The sequence below is a fragment of the Calliopsis andreniformis genome, chromosome 9 (assembly GCF_051401765.1).
Source record: "Calliopsis andreniformis isolate RMS-2024a chromosome 9, iyCalAndr_principal, whole genome shotgun sequence".
Taxonomy (NCBI): domain Eukaryota; kingdom Metazoa; phylum Arthropoda; class Insecta; order Hymenoptera; family Andrenidae; genus Calliopsis; species Calliopsis andreniformis.
The window spans coordinates 3,481,073-3,508,119 of NC_135070.1; the positions used below are offsets into that span (position 1 = coordinate 3,481,073).

General features: G+C 35.9%; 1 protein-coding gene across 2 annotated transcripts in view; it reads right to left on the bottom strand.

The window, feature by feature from the left end:
- The window catches only part of LOC143183177 (uncharacterized), a 186,082-nt gene that overhangs the window by 63,190 nt on the left and 95,845 nt on the right, over positions 1-27,047 (bottom strand). For both annotated transcript variants that reach the window (XM_076384642.1, XM_076384643.1), the window contains exon 2: positions 2,470-2,675. In XM_076384642.1, coding sequence (XP_076240757.1) covers positions 2,470-2,675 — 206 coding nt within the window. The remainder of the gene's footprint in view (positions 1-2,469; positions 2,676-27,047) is intronic.

Here is a 27,047-nt window from a genome sequence, read left to right on the forward strand (position 1 = left end):
AACCTAGCCTTGAGAATTCTACGAGGAAGAGCAGAACATTCGTTCCGTCAGAAGACATCGAATTGTACGGACATCCTATTGTATCCGAAACCTACTTGTATAATTTTCTAAAAAAGAATACTTTTCCTACACTACTATTTCCAAGAATAGTGAGTGAATAAAAGTAAAAAATTAACAGAATTAGTAATCTGATAAGAGCTAACTGAGATCCACGTTGAAACGGAGAATATATCAGCGCCCCGCTGCTCTAAGAAATCGCTGTAGATCGTCGCAGTTAATATTTAAAGGAACCTGACCGTGTTAGAAAGAAAAGTGGCTCAGGTGGGTGATAGGGTGTACAGGATGGTCAGGTGGGGAATCGAGGTAAAACACGGAACTCGCTTGACCCAGGTTTAAATCCACTCGAACGGAATTCGAAGGGGTCATGTCGCGGTCGTAGCAGAGGCCATAAATCAGCCCTATCGATTTCTTTCGTTCGGTCCACGTACACGTTTCACCTTCGCACTTGGGTTGCAGAAGAGCGTTCGTCTCCCTAGAGAAGGTTGGCAAAAAGTTGCACCTTCGAGGAACAGAAGGACCGTCCAGCACTTTTATCTACTTCGCTGCCTCCTGCGGCGAAATACATGGTGTACCAACCAACTTTATCGTTTTTAAACAGTCGCACTTAGGATCTTAAAGAATGTTCTTTCTAAGTGCACGATAAGAATATGGGTTCTTTAAAGAAACTCTAATTTTCGTTTTACATTAAAGGAATTCGTAACAGATGTATCTTTTCAACAATTTTAAAGATGGATACACATTTTGAAATATTCGAAGTTTTATATTTTTATTCCTCCAGATCTCTAGAGTTTTCAGTACTTAAAGTTTCAAATATTTCGAGTATTGAAATATTGGATTTCTCCGATTCTCAGTGTGTGAAATATTAATATTTTCATATCTCTAAATTCTCTAACTCTAAAATATTGAAATTTTTAACTATTCATTATTAATAAATATTGAAACGCTGAATTTCCTATCTGGTAATTTTGCAATATTATACCATTAATAATAAAACTCCGTTAGCCCCAAGAGAAAATTCGACTGCAGGCCTCGCAGCGTTCTTTTTAGAATTTAAAAATTTAACCAAGTATTCCATACGGAACACCCTGCATCTGTGTCAGGGAGGAAAAAGGTGGACCCTCGAGTCACAAGGCGGAAAAATCGGGACGCCACTCGGCCTTATCTCGACTCGCTTTTGAAACAGAGGTTGGGACTGATAAATGGACATCACGGTGCATCCTTGTATCGTCTAGAGAAAGAAAATTGCAGGTTTTTCTAACGTCCTCAGTTCCGCTGCGCGCTATTCCGCGAGAGTGCGGATGCAGCTGGATTTATCAGCTAAACGGAATTCTGGTGATCAAGTTTGGATTTTGGTGAATTTTCAGGGAATTCCGCGGCCGTGGTATCGTAATAACGTCGCGATCGGTTCTCCCCACTCTGGGCAGTGAGCATTGTTCCAATTTTCGCGAATTTTCCGCGTAGTCGGTGCGTAGTAACGACCGCGGGAACGCGAAGTAATTCGAAATTTTGCAGTACTCATGAATTTTTGACGAATTTATGCGTGCAATCCCAGCAGCCTCGCATTCCTTCTTTTTTCTACTCGCGGAACTATTTTTGCCCTCTTTCTCGCCCTTTCCCCATTGTGAAACAAATTGGATAATTCTTTCATAGAGGCCGTGGCAAAAATTTTCAGCTCGATTCAAAAAGTTTGCCTCGACTATAATTTAATTTTCCTCCCCTTCGAAACTTGGTGAAGCAGACTGGCCTGCTCCACAGCGGCCAGGCTCCGAATCTAACGAACGGCTCGCGAACTTAATGAGATTTGCGTCATAAACTTTCATTGAAGTGCTCATTAAGAGAGCCGAAGTTTAATTGCGCGCATTAATTGAGGAATCGAGCGCAACAAGCTCCGTTTTCGGACGGCCACCCCTCGAACGAAGACACGACTTCCGTCCAGTAATTAACAACGTTTTGCGTTAACGAAGAAACTGTGTCGTTCTCCTCCACTGCACTGCGTGCAATTTTAGTGTAACGTGCAAGCGTTGATGACGTTTTCAAATTCATTTCAATGGATACTGCACGCATCAATAGGCAGCCACAATATTGAAAAGAATTCTCTCCTTCTCTACTCTTTATTAGAGCTTTAATATACTATTCATTAAATAATTACTTCGCATTTTTTTAGTGAAAATGTTTCTAAAGTTGAGTGACTACGTTTTATAATGTTTTCTTGTTTAGTTATGCAATAAATGGTCTACTGAATAATAATTTCATTTAGCACTCTTGAGTGGAAGAATTTATGTCAGATGTTAACTAGGAAGTTATTATGTAGGAACGCTTTGCAGTCGAAAATTCGTGCAAGAGATTAAAGTAACGATAAAGAGTTGACTTGGTAGGATTTATTGCCGGCCAATTGGAAAGTGTACTCACGTTCACGTGTATTCCATCCACGTCGAAGGTGGTGTAGGGTGGATCTCGTTCAGGAACGTATCGATAGAACTCTGTGTCCTCGTGGAACCATTGTATTGTGTACAATGGCGCTCCCTCTAGGTCGTAATGGCAAGAGAGTGTCACTGTGTCACCCGATCGCACTACCCCTGGCACGTTGATTGTCAAATCCTTCAGTCCAGTCGCACCTGTGAGCAAACATCGACTTTTCACTTTCCACTTCACCATAACAATATATTCTGTAGTGCTATTCTTTAATATTATATAGGGTCTTTCAAATAGTTGAGGTTACACTTCAGAAATATGTAGTAGAGGAAAGGGTAGGAATATGAGATACCCTTTTTATTTTATGACCTACAGAGTGTCAGAATAACTGCAGATAAAAACTGTTGATGAATAACTTTTATTGTTCATGTACTATATAGACATATGTATTGTAAATCTTACAGAACATTAAAATTTTTCATTTTCCCTTAATAAAGGCGAAATCGTATAAGTAAATATTCGAACAGCAATATGAGTCAGCATTCTTTTTGAGACACATAAGTTATAGGTATAGCTGTGTTGGAGCATTAATAAAGAAGTTTTAATAACCTAAAAGTGTTAAATGAAACATACAATTGTAATTTATTTAGTTTTACAACAGACAGATATATAAATTCGCTCCCTGGACGTGTAGAATCATCATTGGCCCACAATTGCTATAACAAGCAATGGATACATAGTTCATTCTTAAGGTGAGTCTAGATGACAAAATTATATAATTTTTTAAGAAACAGAAAAGAGAGATGTTATGAATGAATGAATATTAATCATGTAAACAGGGGTCACGTTTGCTCTAATATTTTTGAAAAAACCACATGTCTTCTAAACAAATGTATTTCGAACCCTTGTTTCCTTCTGTAAAAGATAAATTTTTTATTCTAATCTCAATTTGGAACGTCCGAAAATGTTACATGAATTTTTTCAGATTTTGTCATAGATTTTTACCTACCCAAAAATGTGTCAGATACAAGTGCCCACTGTTGATAGAGTGAGGTAACCGAAAAACGTTTAGAGAGTAACGATTAAATGTGTTCAGTTCAAACTATAAAAGTGAAATTCGTTTCACTATTCCAAGCGAATTCACCCGTTGACTAAAATTTTTCTCGTTGTTGCAGTCGAATGAATAAGACTCGAAATTTAAACAAAATCGTGATCGGTGCAAGGTTTGATTTTCAGAAAGTAAATATTGAGATTGAAATCGAAAAAGACTGAAATTTTAGTTGAAATAAAAATAAAGTTTACATGTCACTTCGCGAACTGTAGATTTTCGAAACTGCAAAACAATATTCGAATGTTTCTCTATCGAAAATACGCATAAAAAATACTAGAACGTCAATTATGAGCATAATATTCGAACAAGCTAAACTTTCCGCAGTGTATAACAAATATCAGTTTCATAAATTGCTCGGGTTTGAGAGTTATACATATTACCAATTAAAACGGTATTCCATTTTATTTATTTTAATTGGCGCAGCAGCAATTCCCTCGAGTGCTAATAAAATAATGAAACAACATAATTTTTCTATATTCTGCATATGTATGAACATCATACTGCCACTCAAGTATGTACAGTTTCTCTTTGCATTCTTTTCTCTCTACTATTTGCATTTAAACGTTGTTTACCATTCTAATTACGTATTCCAACCAACTACAGCGTTAGAATATATTACAATTAAGGTACCCCTTTCTAGCACTAATCTAATCGCTTTAATAAAGTCCATTTATACTACCAAGTATCTCTTTAAGCGGGCAAGCTATCCTCCTGTATTAAGCTCTACCCGGAAAACGTCTAATCTTGACGGTCCACGGCTTCCACATTTATGTTCGCCTGCTTCTAGCACAGCTTCCTTCTTCTCCCGTTTCATATAATCCTCTTTCCATAAATCAACCGTAGAAATAGCTAAAAATGGAATTGAAAAAAGAACGAAATATCATAATACTACTGTTTATAGGTTACCAATAAATTTCCCTTCATTGATCTTCTTGAAACGGGAGCAGAATATAGGTACAAATACAGCTCTCAGGTTAGCGTCAAGATGTCATGGCTGAAAACACTTTTCAGTGGAACATTTTGAAGCCACCTCGCCCTCTGTCTCATATTTCTCTACATTACTCTAGAAGATGCTTTCTCATATGACCTCACCTAAAGCCAGTCTTATTTGACTTGCTATTCCTTCGCGGTTCTATTTAGTTTTCAGCACAGGGAGAATCCATCGAGTCGAACAGATGCAATAAGGTAGTACGTTCACCGTGTCTCTGCCTTGCTCTTTCTTTAATTTCACTATTTCTCGACGAGAAAAAGACGATAGCCCAAAAAGAAGTTGGTTTCTAGGTACGAATTCTAGTGATCCTTCGAAGAGAAGTTGATTTTCGCGAAGGTTGGATCGAACAACGGGAGGAAAAAAAAAACGAGCGAAAGTCTGGGTCGCAGATGTTTCGTTTCGTCCAACTAGCTTTTCTTTCGATCGCCAAGGCGAAATGGGATTCGACGGGGTCAGAGTTCGACGGAGAAATGGCGAATGCCGAGGAAAAGCCCGCTTTGGTCACGTTCCGAAAGCGAAAGGAGACTTAAGTGAGTGGCGATAGATAGAACGAGCGGAATTACGACGAAAACGGTTTCCGATCGACCAGTCTGTTTCCGATACCATTACCCTTCTAATTATTACTCTGTCGTCGCGACAGCTAGTAAAATTGCGCTGTTGATTATGTACTGCTATTGAAAAATAGCGATTGAGTTTATTACAAGTTAGAAGTTTCTTTAAGTGAGTATTCTAAATACTTATTTTTTAAAGTTTACTAAAGAAATCAGTAGATTCTTGTGTACTGCACTTTTGTGCATGTGTTTACTACTATTTGAAGTATACAAATTATTTTCACTGCGACAATAAAGTTACATGAGCTACGTACAACATGCATATACCTTACTGGCTGACATGATTCCAACCGTTTTACTAATCTTAAACAAACGCGGACATGAGCATCTTCATTAGTATAAATACGGCTATGGCATGGAACAAAGATTTTCAAAAAATCTTAATTCTTTTAATGTGTATTAAAAACGAAAATATATCTAAAAAATCGAAACTTAAACTTCGAATTGCCACTATTTTTTTTAATTTGCAAGATTTTGACTTCACTTTAGTTCACTCCATAGTCGCATTACTATTAATGAAGGTGCTTATTTATTCTTTTGTTTCAGATTAGCTGAATGAGTGGAATCATGTCACTCAATAAGGTACAGGAATGTCGCGTCGTATAAGAACACGTAGCTCGTACAATTTTGATTTTTTGTGCTTGAAAAAATTAGTTTGTACACTTTAAATATTAGTAAATACACATGCAAAAGTTCAGTATAAAATATACTATTGAATTCTTTAAAGAATTCCTGGAGGAGACTTAAATCCTTGCTCTTAAAAGCAAGAATGGCATTGTTTGACCCATATTTAATATTTATCGTCAACTTAGAAATAGAGCTTTCTGATTTGATTTTGAAACAGAAATGGAATTTTTATAACTGAACAAGAAAAAATGCAGTACTAAATACAATATAAATTAGATGTTCTCTCAAATCTAAGTAATAGACGCATAATGGAAATTAGAGGATTTTATCCTATTTCCTTCTGAACTTCATAATGTAACGAAATTTGCAAATTTTAATTTCTTCGTTGAAAAAACGAGGCGAGCAAGAGTTAACTACTCAAAGATGGCCTTTCAAAAGTTCTGTACTCCATTAACTTCGAAAATTTACGAATAAATTAGTTGAGAAATATCTTTAAACATCCAGAATTTGTTATTAAGTTTAGAAATAAAGCTTCCATATTTTCTGTCAGGTCCAAAAGTGTAGTTCTCAAAATAAAATAAGCAAAAATATGTAACCACACTTTCCCTAACTAAATACTCGTTTAAGCCCGAGCAAAAGAAAAAGAATGAAAATTATTATATTTCATTAGTACTTCTTCGAATTTCGAAACCCATTGTGTGTTAAAAATAGAAGAGGAATAACCAAATACTCAAAGAATGTTCTCCAAGAGTTTAGTACCCCATTAAGTTGAAGCGAAACCGCAAATGAACGCATAAAATTCCACGTTTATTCGTTCTTTTTTCTCCGCTTAAGCGATCTAGATACACGAATAGTCAAGCGGTGTGCTTTGCAAAGAAAAACAAGCGTTTCATCGGGGTTGATTGCGAGATAACTCGTTCTATTGGCCATTATTCTGATCACAAGCAAAACTTTTCGTTCGCCGTGCAACCGTACGACAGATAAACAATGCTGTAGAATGGGAACGCAATAGAGCACGAATGGAACGGTCGCGCACACGTTCACGATTGCCGATATAACATTACGGTAACGAACACAGCAGGTCAAATGGTCCCTTCGATCGGACCAATCGCGGGTTAACGTTCGCGCGAAGAGGCAGCGTCGCGTCGCTCGAAAGCTCGTAATCCTGCTGCAGAAGTTTTGTTCTTTCACCCTTTTCAACGTTCCCCCATTCATGGCGGGAATCGCAAAAGTATTATTACTCTAAATACTCAAATCTTCGCCAGAAGATTGAACCGCAAACATCGAAACTGTTAATTGCTGCAGCGAATGTTCGAAATAAAAACAGCACAATTGGGGGCGGCTTATCGTTTTCTCTCTGTCGAATAATTGACAAACGCGTGGAAAACCCAACGAGCTCAATCCGCTCGCGAAATGAGAATTTTGATTTTCAGCCAACTATCAGGTATTTGGAAAGCTTGCGTTGAAAAACCTTCCTTTCAGCGTCACCCTATTTCGTGTGTTTTCGTGCTTGACAGATGTATTTACGTTCACATTTCGTGGTCGAAAAGAGGATCCACTGATTGTCGATTTTGGTGGTGGAAACTTCAGTTTCTATCTCTGTGCTGTTGTTTCATTTATTTGATAAAGCCACCGCTGCATTTGAGTTTCATTCGCGCTTTATGCAACACCCAAAATCTTATGAGAGGTCTCGCACTAGGGCGGTAGATCCGCGTGGCGGATTTTTATCAACGACTAACGCTGCCTAATGAAGAAACAAATGCAGTAGATTACATGTATATTGAAAACGGTCCTGTGAGTTTGGACACATCATTAAGCCTCATTGAGATTAGTCAAGTTACTTGAATTCAAGTAGTCTGATGTCAAGTTTGTGTCCACAAAAGTCAGGCTACTTCGATTCAAGTAGTTTCATTTCAAATGTAACTTGAATTCAAGCTGTCATGCAATAATAAGAGAAATGCACTTTTGACAGCTTCCTTGACGTTCACACGTTTGTCGATTTAGTAGTTAAGTAGTTTCATTTCAAATGTAACTTGAATTCAAGCTGTCATGCAATAATAAGAAAAATGCACTTTTGACAGCTTCCTTGACGTTCACACGTTTCTCGATTTACTTGGACTTTGCCCTGTATGGTATAATATGCATCATGGTATACACCAATTAATGTATATTTCAAGGCAAAGAAAAGTTGAGAGGACATCAACTTCACTTGAAGCTTAGGAAGATATATTCAAATAAAGTAATATAACACATTCACATAGATCAAATTGCTCCAAATCACTTGTATTCAAGCCACTTGAATTCAACTAAATTGACTGATCTGAACGTGTCTAGACGAAGCAGAAGCTTGAAGATATATTTCAAATCAAGTAAAATAACAGGTTCTCATTGGTGAAATTGCTTCAAATCATTTATATCTAAGCTGCTTAAATTCCAGTAGCTTGACTAATCTAAACAAGGCTTTAGATACGTATAGTAAATTCAAATAACTGGATCCTCGTGAACAAAACGTGTACATGTGAACTCATATAACTTAGGCAGTCCGCTCGCGAACAGTCGATTCGCGCGGACGAAACGCAAATACCGTGCTGGCCTTAAGGTAGTTGTTACCGTACAATCGTATTAAGGCGCGGCTCCACTGAGGCAACAACGAGTAATATTTTGTCGCTCCTTGTTGCTGCATGTTCCAGAAGGTTTCCAACCAACTGTAATTTAAGGAAACTTTTTATCCACACTGGAGCAATACAATCCAAGGAACATGTGAATTTTGTAGGCTACATTTGTTGCCTACAACAAATTGTCCACATACGTACGTATACACCGTGTTCGTTCCAGCAGCTATAAAATCAGGTGACAAAACCTACAGACTGAAAATAAATTTGTTTGTATTACGAATAGAAATAAGCAACAAGCAGCGACATTGTCATCAGTAATAGAAACATAAAGACATTAGGGTAATAAGCGGCGAATTTTTCAAGAAACACGCAAGGATAACAAACTGTTGCTCGTTGTTGCCTCAATGGAGCTTTAAAAAGTTTATTGTACATGGCTTCATTATTGAAGACTATTTTATTTCTCAGGGTATGACGAAACTTTTCGATACGTCTGTATGCATTTTACACATCGATACGTAACTACTGTCCACACATATAAAGAAGCATTAATACGAATGGGAAAAGACGATATGGTAGAGTTGCTATAACACCATTCTTCGAAAATTCTTCGGAATTCCACTAAATTATGAATTCTACATTACCGTAATTCAGTAACTAAATCGTAAACTGTTTTATTTCTCTTTTTTTATTCCATTCTTATGCACGTTCTGCATCATATATTAGTTTTTTTTTCAGCAAAGAGACTCATACCAATTAGAAGGAGAATTGGGTCCCAATTAAATTTGATGGTTTTTAGGTATATTTTAAAGTATGATGGACTGAATAAAAATATGTAACATTTAAAGCTCTGTGATGAATTATTACTTAGATAGAGTCAGTCAAATGTAGCTCATCCCCGCGTTGCGCACCAACTCGTCGGACACTTTAAGCGATTGAGTTATTGTGCGGTAGTGCAAATCCGACCACCACGGCCAAACAATAACAAGAACAACAATAATTTTCCGTATTTGCGGTTTAATTTAGATACTGTTATGTTGGTCATGTAGAATCAAGTAATGAGTTTGACAATCTCAAAGGAGGGTAATGCAAATTGTCCCGATGTCTTGCATACTGAAGCGTTTCGATGGTCAAGTCACGTGAATATTCCTAAGTAAAATTGGGAAAATTATTCAGTTGTTCATTATACATATAATTGAATCCATAGAACATTTCTGTGACAGAGTCTTTCAGATTCAACTCGAGTTTGGATAACACTAATTTGTCTAGATTTTTCAAGTAGCTCTCCTGCTAACTTTGCATTAGCTTTTTCTATTAAAACAAGAAGATTGTATTTGTTAATTAAAGCACCTACGATGTTGTAAAATTCAACAAAATGCTGAAGATGAGGCATTATAATTATTCTATCAATAAACTTAAATATTTATGATGGTTATATTGTACTTTAGATTTACTATGTCTATTTCTGACTTCAACTATCTATTTGTTGCACTTCCAAATGAAGTGGAAGGACTGTTGCCATGTAGTTAATGTTTTGTGGTAAACAGGTATGGTAAGGCATGTGCCAAGGACTGCAAGATATTAGGACAATGTTTTTAATAAAAAGGTTAATACTTTTTTGTTTTTGTTTGGTCATGAAGGTCGGATTTGTACTACCACATCCTAAAACTCGACTGTTTAGTGCCCTTTGGTGCACGTCGAGCGATTGCGCTACTTTGACTGGCTTTATCCAACAATAAGTAACCATTCATCACAGGGCTTTAAGTGTCACATATTTTTGTTCAGTTCAGCATACTCTACAACATACCTAAAAACCATGAAATTTAACCGGGACCCAATTTTCTAAAAAATTTCTGGAAATAGAGTTAATGTCACTGCTGCGATTTCTCAACATTAGGGATTACGCGTTAAAAGTTGAAATCTTGAAAAAAAATAACTCGAATTTGGGATGCTAAAATTCTTTAAAATTTTAACCAACTATATTTACATATTTACGTTAACATCCTACATTAACAACCTTATATTAACATGCGATTAAAATTCCCAGACATTCCTAAGAAACTCGACTTCGACCACTACTTTGAAGCGATATTAAACAAGAAATAATTGCAAGTTGAATTAATAGAAAAAGAGCAGTTAAGTAGCGAGGTTGGGTCATTATTATGTATCACTGCATTAAACGTGGACTGAATTTGGTACACGTGAAAAAGTAATCGCAATGGAGCTGTGTCGAACGATAGAATCGCTTCAATTTCGTGGACCGCTGGTAAGTGAAATACACTGGATAGAAGCACGTATCGAAATGGGTATGTTTGAACCGAGCTCCAGCCTAATTACGTGGGATAATTATCAGAACTGATTGGTAGGCAGCGTTGGTGTAGCCTACTAATGAATATGGATAAATCGTAAGTGGCCTGATATTGGTTTTCGCCAAACCGGGCCACAGTGCAATATTGATGATTTATGGAATCGGCCCTGCGAGTTCGGAAAGTGACCTATTTTTGGCTTTACAAACAAGTCGGGAACAATTTATTATTGATAATTCAAGGGAGCAAATATCATGACCGGTGTCATTAATATTCGGATTTTATTTGTCAAGCGTAATCCCTGCGATGTTTTGTACAACGCTGGCATACCTAAAGGATTTACACAGGACAATTATTAGCTTACTTTCAGAAAGTTTAATAATTGTGATAGTAGTCTAATTGGAGCGTGTAACTTTTTTGAAACTTTATGAAACGTATAAGTAAAGCGAAAGCGCAAAACGCAGTAAGCATAAAATGTGTTGACTGCGCAATACGTATATGATCCATTTATGTAATCGAATTCGGTATTTACAATGCTTGGTATCAGTTACAACTCTGGGCATTCACCCAATTTGTGCAAGTGTAATATTTGTAAACTTCCTTGTAATTTGATAACAGTGTTGTCTAACTCGTAGTCTGATCACACTAAACTAATTTTGCACGCATTACAAATTAAATTAGTACCCTTTTCAACCTAATTCTATGAAGATTCTGTAATGTGTACACAACTTAATGTACATACATGGAGAGACGTTTGCATTAAGCTAATGTGATACGCTAAATTATTCAGTAGAAATTATTCCTGAGAGTAATAAGTTGAGGTAATGGACATTCAGCTATTTTAAATGCAAACACTTAACTTATTATGATAGTAATCAAAGTAAGATGGTCGAAAATGACAAAATTCATGGTTCTTCAGGCACTCAGAATTTTAATAAGGCATTCCATAAGTTTCACGGTATCTTGAATATAATTATTTATGGTAAATGTGGTGGGATAGTTGTAAAATGTATAGATAAAGTTGGTAGTATGCTGAAAGAGGAATTGGAACTTGACGATGTTAAATGATCATAAATTCGAAATGAATACATGAAATATAAAAATTTAAAAACTGCTCCATGTAGAAAAGTCGATATTTATATAAATGTATAAAAAATATGTATTTTCCAAATTATTAATAGCGTACAGAGTGTTCGATAATAGATATCAGACATTTTAAGAGATGATTCTACATATAAAAACAGGACGAAAATCAAGAATGATGAAATTGCATTTGGGATTCCGTTTCAAAGTTATTAATTATTGCAGAACCATAACTAAAATTCATATGCATGATGTCTGCCTTAGGAATATTCTACTGCCGACGTGTACTAGTCAAACCAACCATAGTAAAATCAGTAAAATATGTCCTCAAGTCAGACACATTAGACACGTATTTTAGACATGTTGGCAACTGCTAACAACTCAAAAATCAAGCCTCAAGAACAATTTTATTTTGTTTTAGCACGTAGAATCACCTCTTAAAATTTCAGACACCTGTCGTCGAACGCCCCATATATCATAAATTCTTTAAATAAATCAGAGCGCAATAGCACTTTAATTCAAATAACCCGTTTAAGATTTCTACAAAAATTAGTAGCATTTATTAACATTCTCTCGAGTAATATTTCATTAATTTCTTTTGAATAATGGATTATATAAAGTGTACCTAGTTACGTTTTCATAGTATGTAAAGTAAAATAACGATAGAAAAAACCCTGGGTTGGCTGGTAATACGAATCGGCCTTCGGGCCCTTAGCAGGTCATGCAATAAAACCTTTGTTGGGCGCCTTGTTTTTCTTTACGATCCCCACCCTCCCTTCTTTCTAGAAAAATAAGCAGTTCCTATACCGAGAACAAGCAGAGTTTTCGGAATTCCCTTTTTCCCACTCCTTCAAAATGGGAAAAAAGGAATTCCTTCGACAGCCCAGGATTTTCAGCAAACACGCCAGAACGTAACTAATTCTCTTCGAGGTAGAAAGTTTCGAGTCATCCTCAAGTTTGTACGACACAGTGAAGAGTTTCTGTGAACGTTACAGACAGGTCGGAATAAAAGATACTCTTATTCGCTATTATATCGCTTTTAATTCCCACGTATATCACCTGATTGTATTTCATTATTTTGTATGATATTTTGTGTTATATGTAACAGGTGGGTGATAGAAGACCTTAAGTGAGTGATGTTCGATATTATCGCAACTCCAGGGATATTCTTTGTATTCTGAAAGCTGCGCGCGCAGTCCACTTCCAATGGCAAGTCACCGAGGTGCAAATTTTATAGCGAAGGTAAACTTTGTACTCATTTTTATTTAGTGGTACTGAGGAATTAGTTGCATTTTAATGAATTTGGAACTGTACATGGTACAATACATGCGATTTATTGATCAGTAAAATTATATGAAATTGAAATTGAATTATATAGGGTGTTGGACGACTGGTATTAGAAATTTTAAGAAGTGATTTTCTATACAATCAGACGAACATGACGATAAACGAAATTGTGTTTTAGGCCTCGTTTTCGTGTTATTAATTGTTAAAGGAATACTTAGAGATACTCGTGAAATGTGTCTGATTCGGGGCTTATTCTACTGAATTTACTGTACTTGGCTTGGCTTAATACACGCTGACAGTAAAATAAGTCCCAAACCAGACACGATTCACGTGAATTCCAGACATTTTTGCAATAATTAATAAGTCTGAAAGGAAGCCCTAAATACAATTTTGTCATTATTGGCCTTTGTCCTATTCTGACACGTAAAATTATTTCCTAAAATTTCTGACACTTGTTATCGAATACTCTGTATAAAACAATCAAATGTGGTTTTTAAATAATAGTAATGTAGATATTTAAAATATAAATAATATTAGAAATGTGCTAAATGATAAATCATAAACGAATAAGTTAATTATTCTTGCCTTACTTTTATGGTTTTATTGCCTCTGTTTTTTTCTACTTTCACTGTGCAGAAGTTCGCACACTGTGAATATTCAAGATAATTAGAAGCCTTCAGAATTTTTTAATCAATGCAACTTGCAGCAATAACTCGTACTTTCTCATCAAAATATCATTTTACGATTAATAAGATCATCACTTATTTAACTGATGTCGCGGTAGTCAAGACGTTTGACAATATTGCAAATATTAGAGTGATCATGATTTATACATTGATATCCGATGAGATTTACTTATTGTTACTACTGTTAATGCTTTCATTTAAAAATTATACTGTTGGACTCATATTCGCTAATCATGAGTGACTGTGTACAAGAAATATTTGCATTTTTCAAAAAAGCAACTAGAAATATTGTATTCCACATCTTTTTCAATTAAAGATTAAACGTTTCAAAAGATAGTATATTCTGTCATACATGTACAAGAAGGCATTCGTGATCAAAAGGTTCTTGTTACCCCGTAACAAGCACGAGCGATAATTGTCTTATTCAAATTTACTTTGATTGTGCAACTAGTCGAGGTTGCTACATAGTCGTATGCTGGCATAGTGATCAATTTAATACAGGTGGTCAAATCACGATGTAGAATATACTGTTAAAAGACTAGAGCACGGGTTGAGGAAGTGTTACGAAAAGAAAACAAATTGTGGGTTGGTTTAGCTTTGCCACAAAAAAAGTTAAATAGTATTTAATTTTTTTTTAATTAATCACAACTCTTCTTCATTAAAATTTTAACTACCGTTGTTACTTTAATTATTTCTTCTCTTTGAATCGTTGTTGTGGCATGTATTAATTATGTTTTTATGTAATATGGCAAACTTAAAAAATGTCAGAAATTGAACAATTAATCACATGCTACGTGACAGTATTACATTATTGTTATAGTGTCACGAATTATTTTAATAAAGAGGTAAACAAAGATTCACTAATGTATACGATGAAAATGCATTAGCTCCAGACTAAAATGAAAGAAAACAAATGCAAAAATTTAATGAATTTACCCACTGAAAATAATAACAGTAACTGTGTATAGCGATAACAGTCATAATAATAAGAACACATTAAGGTATAAAAGCCATGTACCTTATTTCTGATTATACTAATGTTCTATACTGAATTAAATTATTATAGAGTACCTAAGCTAATTACATTAAGTTAGATTTCGTTAATTAGACCAAGTTAGGTAGATTAGGTAATTAGATTAAGTTTATTAAATTAAAATGTACTAATTTTTAGCTTTTCTCGCATAGACTTTTTTTGACAAAAATTCTTTATGGTACATATTTGTATAATGATTACAAATTAATCGTTCTGCAAATATGGCTTCAAAGGATTGAAATAGAATTTTTCTGGCAAACCCTGTCTTTTATGAAACTTGTACTTTAATATATTCTGCGCTGCATCCCTTCTGTCTAATATTACTTCAGTGATTAATCCTGATGTGTCTGTTTGTGCACATCATCTGTGATAATATTATTAAACAATCAACATGGCCTACAAATCCAGTGTAGAATCTCCAAATTATACATTGAAGTGATGGAAGTGGTACGAGTGTTACGCACTATTACGCAGTAGATAGTCATCTAAATTTCCCAAATTTCGCGTAAATTCTACAATAATACTGTAACACAAATCAAACAAACGTTCATTACAGGAACTATATCACAGGAGCATTACGTAAAATTAGGGCTGACAAACGCATTATCGTCTGACCACTCGCGTGTAATGAAACAAATCAAGCTATAGGCAGGCGTTATGAGTGCACCCTAAACGCGATAATAATTATCCTCGGTCGCGATATCCATTTCGAGTCGACCAATCATTGACACATAATCGCGGGCATTATAGTTGGAATTTTATCGCGCTCTTGGATCCGCGAGCAATCACAATTCTGCACCTGCGGAGGTCCGACGAATTAAAGATTAAACCGCCGACGCGGTCTTGATTAAACCAACATGCTGGTGTCTGCGGTTGAATTAAACATTCGGTGGAAATTGATCAATGTTTCGAGTCGTAAAACAGAGTAAAGGAAGACAATGATAATAATGGATACATTATTGGTTAAATACTCTGGTGGAAAATTAGTCACTTTCCAGTTTAATCTTTTGCTTTAATAGCAACATAAATCAAGTTTTCGTTCAAGTTATTTTTTTTCAAGTTTGAGGCATCTATAGACAACTTCTGAGGCTGTTTCAAAAACACTTCTTTTAGGTGAGAGACCATTTCTCTGTGAACGTTGTAAAATTTAATAGCTTTCATGAATTTTTCTGAAATGAATGCTATGTCTAGTGTTATGATTCTTTCTTGCAATGTACTTAACCACTTTTTCGTCACATATAGCACTTGCTTATATATTTTTAATTAATGGTTTTACTTTCTCGATGATGTATATGTATGTATGTACGTATGCATTATATGCATGTGTATATATTGGCATCTATTTTGCTGTATATTTCTGGACTGGGTTATTGAACCTTCATGAAGATTGACATGATTCCTTCTGTATATGGAATACTAGTACTATTTATATTTCAAAAAATTTGTCCAAGACAGAGGGAAGATGTTGAGATGTGGCATATAATATTTCAAAAGTAGTTCAAGTTACAGAAAATTTTATCCTATCACGTTTTTAGTACATTTTGAAAAAATGCTATTAACATAAAGATTTTTCTCAAATATCTTCCTCCCCATCATAAGAAATTAGGATGCTATGTTCTGATAATAAGCTACTCGTTCGGTGTCAATTTTTACAAAATATTATGCAAAGTATTTTTACAAAATACACGCATCATATCTCGCTAGCGTAGATAATTAATTGGAGCTCTCAGGGTGGGTTAAAGTAAAAAAATCAAAAAGATTCTTAATAAGTATATTCACTCTTATATTAACTGTTGAGTTTATTATATCTTTTCTGTTAGAAACTTGTCGAAAAAGGAATAAAATTTCGGAATTTACAATTTAACAATAATGATAAATATCTTCATTAAGAAGCTTCTTAATTTTTGTCTTAACCCGAACTGGGAGCTCTTATTACCTACGCTAACAAGATACGATTTTTAAATACATATTTATTGCAGACGAGATAACAACAAGAAATAATTAAATAAAACTGTGTGAGAAATTATGCATGACAAAAAAGTCATTAAATAAACTACAAACGAGAATCACAACAGTAAACGTAGCATTTAATTAAAAAAAAAATTATGAAAAATAATGTCACTTTTTACCAAAGTAAAATAGTGGCAAGCATTCCAATTTTTCAAACTACACGGAACTTATTTCTTATTTGAATTAGAGCACTCTCGACTGTTCGTGGAGGTTGTACTTTCATGGAAGCTCTCGTTTTCAGTTCTCCCCTAATCGAATCGTTTAATAAAATTCCTTGAGGGAAGGGGTGAGGGCCAGGAGACGTTTTTCTTTCATCAAATTAGAAAGGGAAAAGAATTGACAAAACTCGTTGGTTTATCCAGGGCGTTCTCTCGCGTTACCCAACGATCGTTCGAAGAAAAGTTGATTTAATCTAAAAAGTATTCGATTTTTCCGACAGACGTGGCACGCGCTAGAACTTTCACGGATAAGTCTTCGCCCTTTAACAAGGAATTCTTTTCTCCGTCATTGGAAAGAAAGAATTCCTGTAGCCGTTCGTTTCTCCGAAGAGAAAATTCTTCCTGTGTAAAAAATTATTCCTCTGTTGTCTTCTTCCACACACCCGAAGCCAAAGCGATCTTTCTCTTCTAGGACTCATTGTCATGTACTGAATGCTTTAAAATTCATTAAACCTAGTATGTCATCCAGTCTGCGACGAGAACTCTTGCCAATAAAAATACTTTTCTTTGTGCCGAAAAACGGGTCCCATCGTTGCGAAAGGATTATCCGTGAGTCGTCCGATTTCTTTGAACAGACAATTGCCTTTTGTCGCAACTGGAATATTTAATCCACACGGCCAATTTGCCAACGTAATGAAAGCTAAGTGAATACGCTTTCTCCCTTGGCTTTGTTTGCTTCCCTCTTGCTATCTTCAACTCTAGACACATGAAAAAGACATCTTGAAAAGATGTCTTTTCTTTTCACAAGAAAATTTAAATAAAAAAGGTGGAATAAATAGTTTCCAGATTGGGCCTTTTTTATTAAACCTTTAACCTTTGACCACATTTTCAAGTAGAGGAATATCTAGTAGGACGAACATTTTTTAATTTTATTGAAAAATCTGAGAATCTTTAGAAAGGTCAAAATTAGAAATATTGTGCTGTTTTCTTTTAGTATTATGTTTGGGACAACTATTAATTACGAACTGTTCAACTGACTGTATTTTGCATAAATCACAAAAATTTGATTTTCTTTATTTGTGAAGTGCGAATGAGTTAAGTTCGTGTAATCGAGTCTTAATCTCGTTATAAAATTATCTAAGCGAATTGTTTTAAAACGAAACAAATAGTTCCACTGCATCTTTCTGATTTATTTCCTCGTAAAGAATCCCCATCTATGATAGTTCACATTTTTCCCTGGTCGACTTCCTTCTTTTATCGGAGTCACATGGAAGCCTCATAAAACCATACGTGAGTAAAATCGTGTTCTGTATGGATCTCTTATCCAAGGATTAAAATCCATGACTATGCTTTGAACACTTCCGGTCTTTCGATTGTCTTATCACAGTAGTTCTCAGATATGACGCAGAAAATAATCGCTATTTTTACGAGGGCTCTGTAAAGACAACTTTCTTTTCCCCTTCGTGGCGCCACTATTGTTCTTGGAGCCCATGCTAGAAAACGCCATTTCCTTCGACTATCTCGAACTGATTTATTCTGCCAACGTGAACGTAAAAATGACGTAAAAAATGCGAATGTTCTTCGGTGCTCTACCGTCGTGATGGCTTATCGTTTGTGCTATGATCTGAGTTTAGAAATGTTGAAGTGTTTGACTTGTAGAATTATAGTTACAAGGAATTTTACTTGCAAATAAGTACTTTATAGTTCTGATAGATTTAACGAATGTATCTTCTATTCGAGTAACATTTTTGTATTTGTAAATCGCTATCATTATACGTACTACTTTTACATCTAGCTAAGTGTTGGCACTAAAAGCGTTCTTGAGATTTCTGCGCTCTCTCCCGACGACGCCATTAAGTCGTTCCTCCCCGTTAGATTGTCGCGCTATCTCAAGCCGCCTCTATCATTTCTTATCGTGACTGGCCACATTTCTTAAGATAGAGAGAAAATAATCGTGGCCCTCGCGATATTCTTAGGACGATGCATCTCTTCTTCGCCCTGGTTACCTTGAGTCCGTGGCGTCGCTATTATTCTTCCGAGTTTCGTCCAACACTTTAAAGTCCCATTCAAATCGAAGCGAGACAAATTCTGCAGACTTCTGGAATATGGGACACCAAATTTGCGAATTTTAATTTTTCACAAACCTCTATCAAACAAACATTTGAGTTCCTTCAATTTTCTATCTCTTTGAATGATTAATTTCCAGAAGCGAAATTTAAACTCACATTTAATTAATTCCACACGTGAAATGAGTCAGAATCGTAGAGGAGAACGCGGTAATATGGAACTCCACGTTGTTTTTGGACGATTTTTCACAAACTAATGCGTTGAATGACATTTTGGCTTTAATTTAATCCTCATATATTCCTCTCTTGTGCGCATCTGTCTAAAGTGCAACTCGTTAGACATTGAATAAAATGTTCTCGAGTGGAAGCTTTCAAGACGATTTTTCTTCCTAAGTAAACTGCGCATTTACATGTCACGTTGTTAAATACGTTGTTGCGACACGAAGAGCGATCAGCCGCGCTTTTCGCCCTCTCCCTAGGCCGTACTTGTCCGTGTTCAGCTAGATAACCTCTCGCCGGGAATTTCGTAGCCGTGAGGTGCGATATCGTCTTAAGTTTGCCTTAATTACGCGTTTCTAATTACTCGCGCTATGGTGCCGGTTACATTTCCACGCGTCTCGCTCAGGCAGGCTTTGCATTTAAACACGTTTACAGTAATTTCGTTCGTGGTGTTCCTGCTGCGCTAAATCACTAATAGTTAATACTAGTTTATCAAAGCATTATTCAAGACTGATTTACATGCATAGAACACTGAAGTCACAAACACCTGAACAAGTATTGTACGTATGTATGTGTACATTAAAACCAGTTCATCAACCCTATTTGCATTTTGTACTTCGAGGTACACGTATCTCTCAATGCTCAACAAACTAAAACAATTACTTTCGAAGTGCAATCTCTAGATTTACATTACCGGGCGAAAGTTTGAAATCACTTATTGGTACAAGCAAATGGAAAGGACTATTTTTGGGTGTAATTACTTTAATTACATTTTTCTTTATTTTTCTTTGTAGATAAGACAAACGAATATGACTGTTCATAGTCATTTGAAGGTCTTCGTTTAATAAAAAAGTTTTTGTCCTTTTCAATTCATAAATTTATGTGGTGCACGTTTTAAGAAAATTTGAAGAATGAATATTCGATTTTTTGTTAGATAACGAATATCTTGTTAGTAGAAGCAGGACTCATTTAAGAAGCTTCATTTCGTCGACTGAACTTAGGCATCACTGTTTTCGGTATAAGTTGCTCCTGTCCTCACAAAGTACAAATCCTGAAGAGAGTTCTTTTAGTTATTCTGTCAGTCAAGGATTCAAGTTTTCATTCCTCACTGAAATTATTAGGATACAAAATTCTTAAAACTGTATGCGTTAGATCTTGTTGATTTGATGTTTATTTCTCTGCCAACGAATCCGTGAACCACATGTGAATCATACGTTAGCTCAGCACATATTTGCAACACTCATGCAAATATTGAAGAAACTATATTATGTAAATAATGCATACATTTATAAAAATACTTTTTTTATAATATCTCCTTTTAGTTACATTTTCTCTTTAGACATTATAAACTAGTTATACCAGATTATTATAGCAAACGCTTGTCCATTCGCTCACCCATTTACTTGTTCACTCACACGAAAAATCATTTTCCATTTAGCTTTCCATTGGAGTTATTTAGCTTTTAGTAGCTTTATAAAAATACATATTTCATTAAGAATTCAAGAACATGTTTCATTTTTATTCTTCTTCATGTTTATCCATTACGTATAATATTTTATTTATTTATAATCTATTATGTGTTAATATTCGTAGGCGGCTGAAAATATCTAATACATAAATAAAAGTAGTAAAATCATTATATAAAAATTAGTTTTGAAGGACGTATTAGAGAAAATTTATTAAGAGTTAGAACTGACCAGCGTCGTTCATCCTGCACGAGACTGCCTCGGAGTTCATCTTCTGATGGTTAATTAAAATTTACTACAAAAATAATGTGGTTCTAAAAGTATATTAAAAAAATGGATGTCTCGACTATCACAGTTACATTTCATTTTTGTTAATAAAATGTGAAAATAACTAAGAATAAGTGCGAGCCTCCTCGACTAGTCCTCCGTTTGCTCGAGGACTACGTGGGCAGTACTAAGCGCTCTTTCCTAATGCGTTTCTAAAACAGAAACAGTTCCTCCTCCTCGCCGCGAGGAAGGATTAAGCCCGAAGAAAAAAAGCAACGCGCTCTAGCTTTAATATCGAGCCTCAGCATCGCTCGTTATTAACAGTTTACGGAGAGGAGCGCCAAAAGTGGGTGAAAAAGGGAGAGAGGAAGAAATGAAAGAACGCCGCGGCCAGGGCCGAGGCCCTCTTTAAGCTTTCAACGGTGACGAGTGCTTAACAAAGTAGCTCGGGAGGCCGCTTTGAGCCAGAGGTTTTAATGTTATCGCCCTTACGTGTGCCAAAATCAAGGAAAAAGGGGAGGAATAGAGAAAGGCGAACCGTGAAAACAAACGCGCCTGGTAAAAAGAAGGGTGGGTTAGTCGGGGGCACGGTTCTGTCTTAAAAGGGGAAGGATCTACGCTCCCTATACGCTTCCTTTCCTTTCTCTTTTTCTCCTCGACCGACGAACGAATGGGAAATTCAATTTGCCGCCCGCCTTTCTTATTTGATCGCGCGCAAACACAATGTCCCTCGCCCCGTCTCCACGAATCCTCCCGCGTTCGTCGTGTATTTTTCAAAATCAGGCCATGGCGGAGGAGAAACCCAAACCTGACCCATAGTTTTTCGTTTCGCGGAAACAAATTTGCAAGATAGGAGCTACGTATGAACTGCATACGCTGGGGACTACGTATTCCTTGGAAAAATCGATACGACGAAGCATAGACTTTTCTCCCATCTGAAAGAAGAGCGGTATCGACCTCTCGATGGCGAAGAGGAACATCACCTTGTTGGAGAATAGGACTGACATAATTGCTGCTACCACTCGAAACCTACTCGAATTCCTGAGAGGCTTCAGGGAACCGTTTGCGATCATTACGTCACTATTGGGAGAGACTGATAGTTGGGAAGGTAATAGCTTTACATTGGTGACGATTCCTAACTCGTCACCAATATTCTGATACAGAATGTTGAAACTACGTCAATATCGTGTTAGAAATTGTTGCCATGTACAAAGTTGTAACGACTGAGATTGCCTCGCAAATTCATACTGAAAAGTGAAACTTTTCTTCACTATTTTAAGATACTACTAAAAAGTTTTACCGAAACAGAAGTGCATGAAGTTCCAGACTTTCATTCCTTTTTCGATAGAATAATTTGTATAGGTTAACATTAAGCTTTTTATTTCAAAAATTAATTGCATTTAAGCGTTATAAAGAAAGAAATTAATTATCATCTGTAGGTTTTGGAATGAGTGATTATGTTTGATGTGCGCTATGCTTTAGGTCTCTGAGAGTTGAGAACACCCTCATAGTATGTAGTATTGTTTGCTTTTCAAGAGGTATCGAAATGCTTGTTAAGGTTGGTTATTGTTTCTTGTCTCGATAATTATTCACCTTCTTGCTCCATACTCTATCACAAAGGCAAGAGTATAATAAAAGCAAATTACATAAGTTATACCATTTGCTTCTATCATTTGCTGCAACAATGCAATAATTAATGTATGAATTGTAATTTTCTGAAAAATGAGGATATATCTTCATTTTATACAAAAACCAGTATTTCGTATTAATAACTTAAAAACAGTTATGTTTTGAATTATGTCATTGCAACAAGCGAGCGATGTGCAGGGTGCCCCAGCTAACTGGGATCATCTAAATGTCTCTTTTATTCATTGTTGTATGAAAAAACTTCTCAGGACAAAGTTGCACAGTTTTATAGGGTTGATATAACCATGGAAAGAAATTTTCGTCAAGAACATTTGTTTACAACATTTTAAGATCATTGGTATTTTTTTAAATGGAACCTTATATTTTTCCTATATTCTTGTGCAACATGAGAAAATAAATGTAACGATTGTATTAGTCATACTATTTTGGTAACTGTCTCCTGAGATATTTGTATTTCGAAGGAATGTAAGATTCCATTTAAAACAATCCTGATGACCTTGACAAAGAATTCTTTTCATGGTTACATGTGCCCTCTAAAACAGTACAATTTTGCCTTGAGAAGTTTGTTCACGCAACAATAAATAAAGCAGTTATTTAGGTAATTATACTCAGGTAGGATACTCTGTACGTATGTATAAAGTTAGCCATAGAGGTTACAAGTAATTAAAGAGGTGAAAATTAAATGTCTGTGTAACGTATATCATTAGCTACGGAGGCAGCAGGACAGTTTTCATCAATATTTCTGAGATCTTCGGACCGTGACAACTTGATTGTGCTTCCACTTGCATCATTCGACGAGTAAACTTTCATCGAGAGTATCCGCTCTTTCCATCCCTGCCTCTTATAACTGGCTGTTTCACTGGTGTCGAGAGGCGTGTGCGTCCCTCGCCGATTCTCTGTTTCACCCCCTTCCTCCGATTCACTTCCGTTCGTTTCCCTTTCCATTCAACCCACGTCGTTTCCCTTGTTTCCCTTCTGATATAGTCTACTCCTGTCTCGCAGCGACAATAAACGTCGTTTAATCAGGTTAAGAGGAAAGCCTGGAGCCTTGCCAGCCGTGTACTGGGTGTTTCGAAAATGCGCCAGGATAGATAAAGGGGTGAATCTGAACTGTGGTTCTGCGGTAACTGATTGGTTGGTGTTTGGTTGTGCACTGAACTTTGGGAGAGCAAATAATGGAAATCTGATGCGGGAAAAGGAGGAAAATTAGAAATATAAGGGGTAGGAGTTGATAGATTAGAGAGATTAGGAGAAAGCTGATTAGAAATATTAAGAAAATTAAGAATATTCGAACAAAAAATAGGAGGAAGATATAGACCAAATTTGATATATTAGGGGAACTAGGAATATCTATTTAAATTTTACTAAATTATACTTTACAGTATAATATAATTGGGTAACGTTTCTAATTACAACATCGGTTATAACTAAATCTTAAGTTAATCAATGTGACGACACGTAGTAAGTGCAATTGGCGTGTACAACTGTGATATAGGTGAGTCTGAGTTTGATCTGAGAGTTAGAATGGAGCGTAGCACAGTCTAGTATAGTGTCTAAAAATGTCTAAGGATACGCTCTAATATAGACTATTGAGTATAGTAGGGAGAGGATAACCAGAGTCCTAAGATAACTATGAGTGAGACTGACGAATTTGTACTTTGGTTCAGAAAGTGAAAACAGAAGTGATTAGCAGTGCTTATCGATGAGACAGGGCTAGCAGAAGGTTGGTTATCCAACAACATGTACTTACTTTTAATCAGTCTTTGCTAGTTTTGAAGCCATAGACGTAATTACAATTAATGTTAAGTATCTATACACTTTACCGCCTCCAAAGATTTGAAGACTAAAGAAATTTTGAAACATTTATAAATTTAACCATTTGAACGTTTATATACCACAACTTTCATATTAAGTGTATCTATCTCCAGATATTTGAAAATTCGTGAATTAAGAAGTTGAACATTTGAGAATTGTAATATTTAAAAAAATGAAAGCGTCCAAATCTTTAAATCTTATAAGAAGATAAAACGCACGAAACAACCTTGTCGGCAGATCCTCATCAAATAGGAACTCCTCCAAAACGGAATGTCTACTTTCCCGAGAGGATAAGAATCTCCGAAGAAACACGATCACTGATAAGCCCCTTTCCATCTGCTTGTCCACCGTTAGTCTAGGCTCTCTTGTCACGGCTTCTTGCCCCTTCACAATCGATGTTGCGCTTTCAATCGACCAGCAACGATGTAACGGTTCAGATACCTGATATTGGCAGACGGGCTGCCTGACTCGGACTTCCGCCATTTCTTGCGCCCTATGTATACCGCCGCAGGATCGTTCGCACCCTCTTCCTCATCGAATTGCTTTGAAATGGAGGCGTTCGAACTTGAACCGCGAATTGTTCTTTAAATTGTCGAGCACAAACACAGAAAGAAACGAGGTTCGACAGGGAAGGGTGCTCTGGCCAGGCTACTTGGAACTTAATCTGAATCTCTGTATGCCATGGAAAATAAGGGAACCAGAAGCCGACCAAGGAAACTTTTCTCGTTAGGGGACCGTCCCTTTTCTGCGGTTCGAGTCCACTCCTGGGAACTCGATTATCCTTCTTTAAATGCATACCGGCGAAACGATCAGAACAGACCTCCAGAAAGGATTTAATTCGACCTAGCTATACAGACTTGCTAATTTATGTTAAAACGGAACGGGCTGGCAAACTTGCACAGGTTAGAACGTTTTTGCAGCGTGAACAAACTTTCGTTCTATTATTATCCAGCTTTTTAAAACGGTTATGATGTTACAAACTGCTTTGCTACATTAATCAGTTGACTTTGTTTTCGGTAATTAGTTGGCAAGTTAGGAGGCGCTTCATGTTCTTGTTATCTTGTTAAAGTTTATTCTGTTTGTCTTCCTCAATTTTCCTTAATAGAATCATGTTTTTTGGAATACTACTTTGGTTCTTGGGAAGAAAATATTCAAAGCGGGATTAAAATATTTGTTCACGTTATCATAGGGATTAGCCAAGAAATTTGTCATTCCACCCAACTCAAACGGATTATCGGGGCGAGTTAAGAAGAATTGAAGTACAACCGCACCGATGAACTTGTCACGATCGAAACTTTCAGAATTTTCCATGTATTTTCGCGAAATCCAATTCTGCTTATACCAAAAGTTTTCTTCGAATCCCACCTCACAGAAGTCGATAAATTCAAGCATATTACAGTCATGAACTATGTTTCTTCGAGTCGTGTAACCAAGTTCCATGATAAGTTACCGCGAACTCGTTCGTTCCACCGCACCAGTCTGACTAATTCTCCCGAAGGGTTAAAACGAACTCCGCTAGTTCTCTCTGAGGGATATGATTTCTACGAAATACTCCCGATGTGTGGTGCGCCTCAACAGATCTATTTCGATAATCTCGATGACCTTACTTTGCAAGAGCCAGCATGTGTGAAGCTTTATAAATGAATTGTCAATTCTATTATTTCTATTATTAAATTTTACAGTAATACTCAGAACTTGTAAGGTGATGATATTGTGAGATAGATTAAGATACAGTCTAATTCAGAAGTTTGGCCCTACTTTATAAGTTAAGGAAAATAAGTGTTCACTCGTTTTGCGTATACATTTGAACAATTAAAGAATATTGCAATCATTCTAAAGCACTAAAGGAGGCTACTAATAAAAGTACTATTAATGTAGAATGTATAAGAATATAACACGCTATTTAAATAAGAATTTTAAGATAAGTAAAGTCCTAGAACTTAAATTCATGAGAGAAAGGGTTGAAAAAGTTAATATAAAATTATATAGTATTACAAGCTTGTAGGTAATTGTTAATTCTTAAAAGCTACTGTTAGAGTAATGTATAATAAAATAGATGACGGAACTGGTCTATTTTAAAATAATGGTATCACTATTAATAGCCTGAGGGAACACTCAATTAGAATTTCCAGACGCAGTATATTTTTACAGTATAAACTCTTTCATTACTTAGTCCGTGCATTTTACAGGCAAGCTGAATTCTGCCACAACGTTTTGTCTGTACATGAAAGTTACAAAAAGATAAACATTTTTTGTACCATACAACCTTGTTTTAGTAAGCGGTGAAAGGGCTAAAACAAAATTCGCATAGGCAAATAAATTTACGGAGAAAGAAGTAAATGAGTGAAAGTTTAAAGCATCTGTAGACATTCATATAAAATTTAACGTATAAACAATTTCAACTAGGAAAAATTTCGTCATACAGCATGATCCCAATGTAAATTAGCAACTCGTTCCTCAAAACTATAAGTTCTACGTTAACTTCTGAATAGCGCATCCCAATTATTAGTAGAGTATAAGCTTAACATTACGAAACAATTCATATGTAAATGCAGCGTGTATGTCGTATTTTTCCCTGTC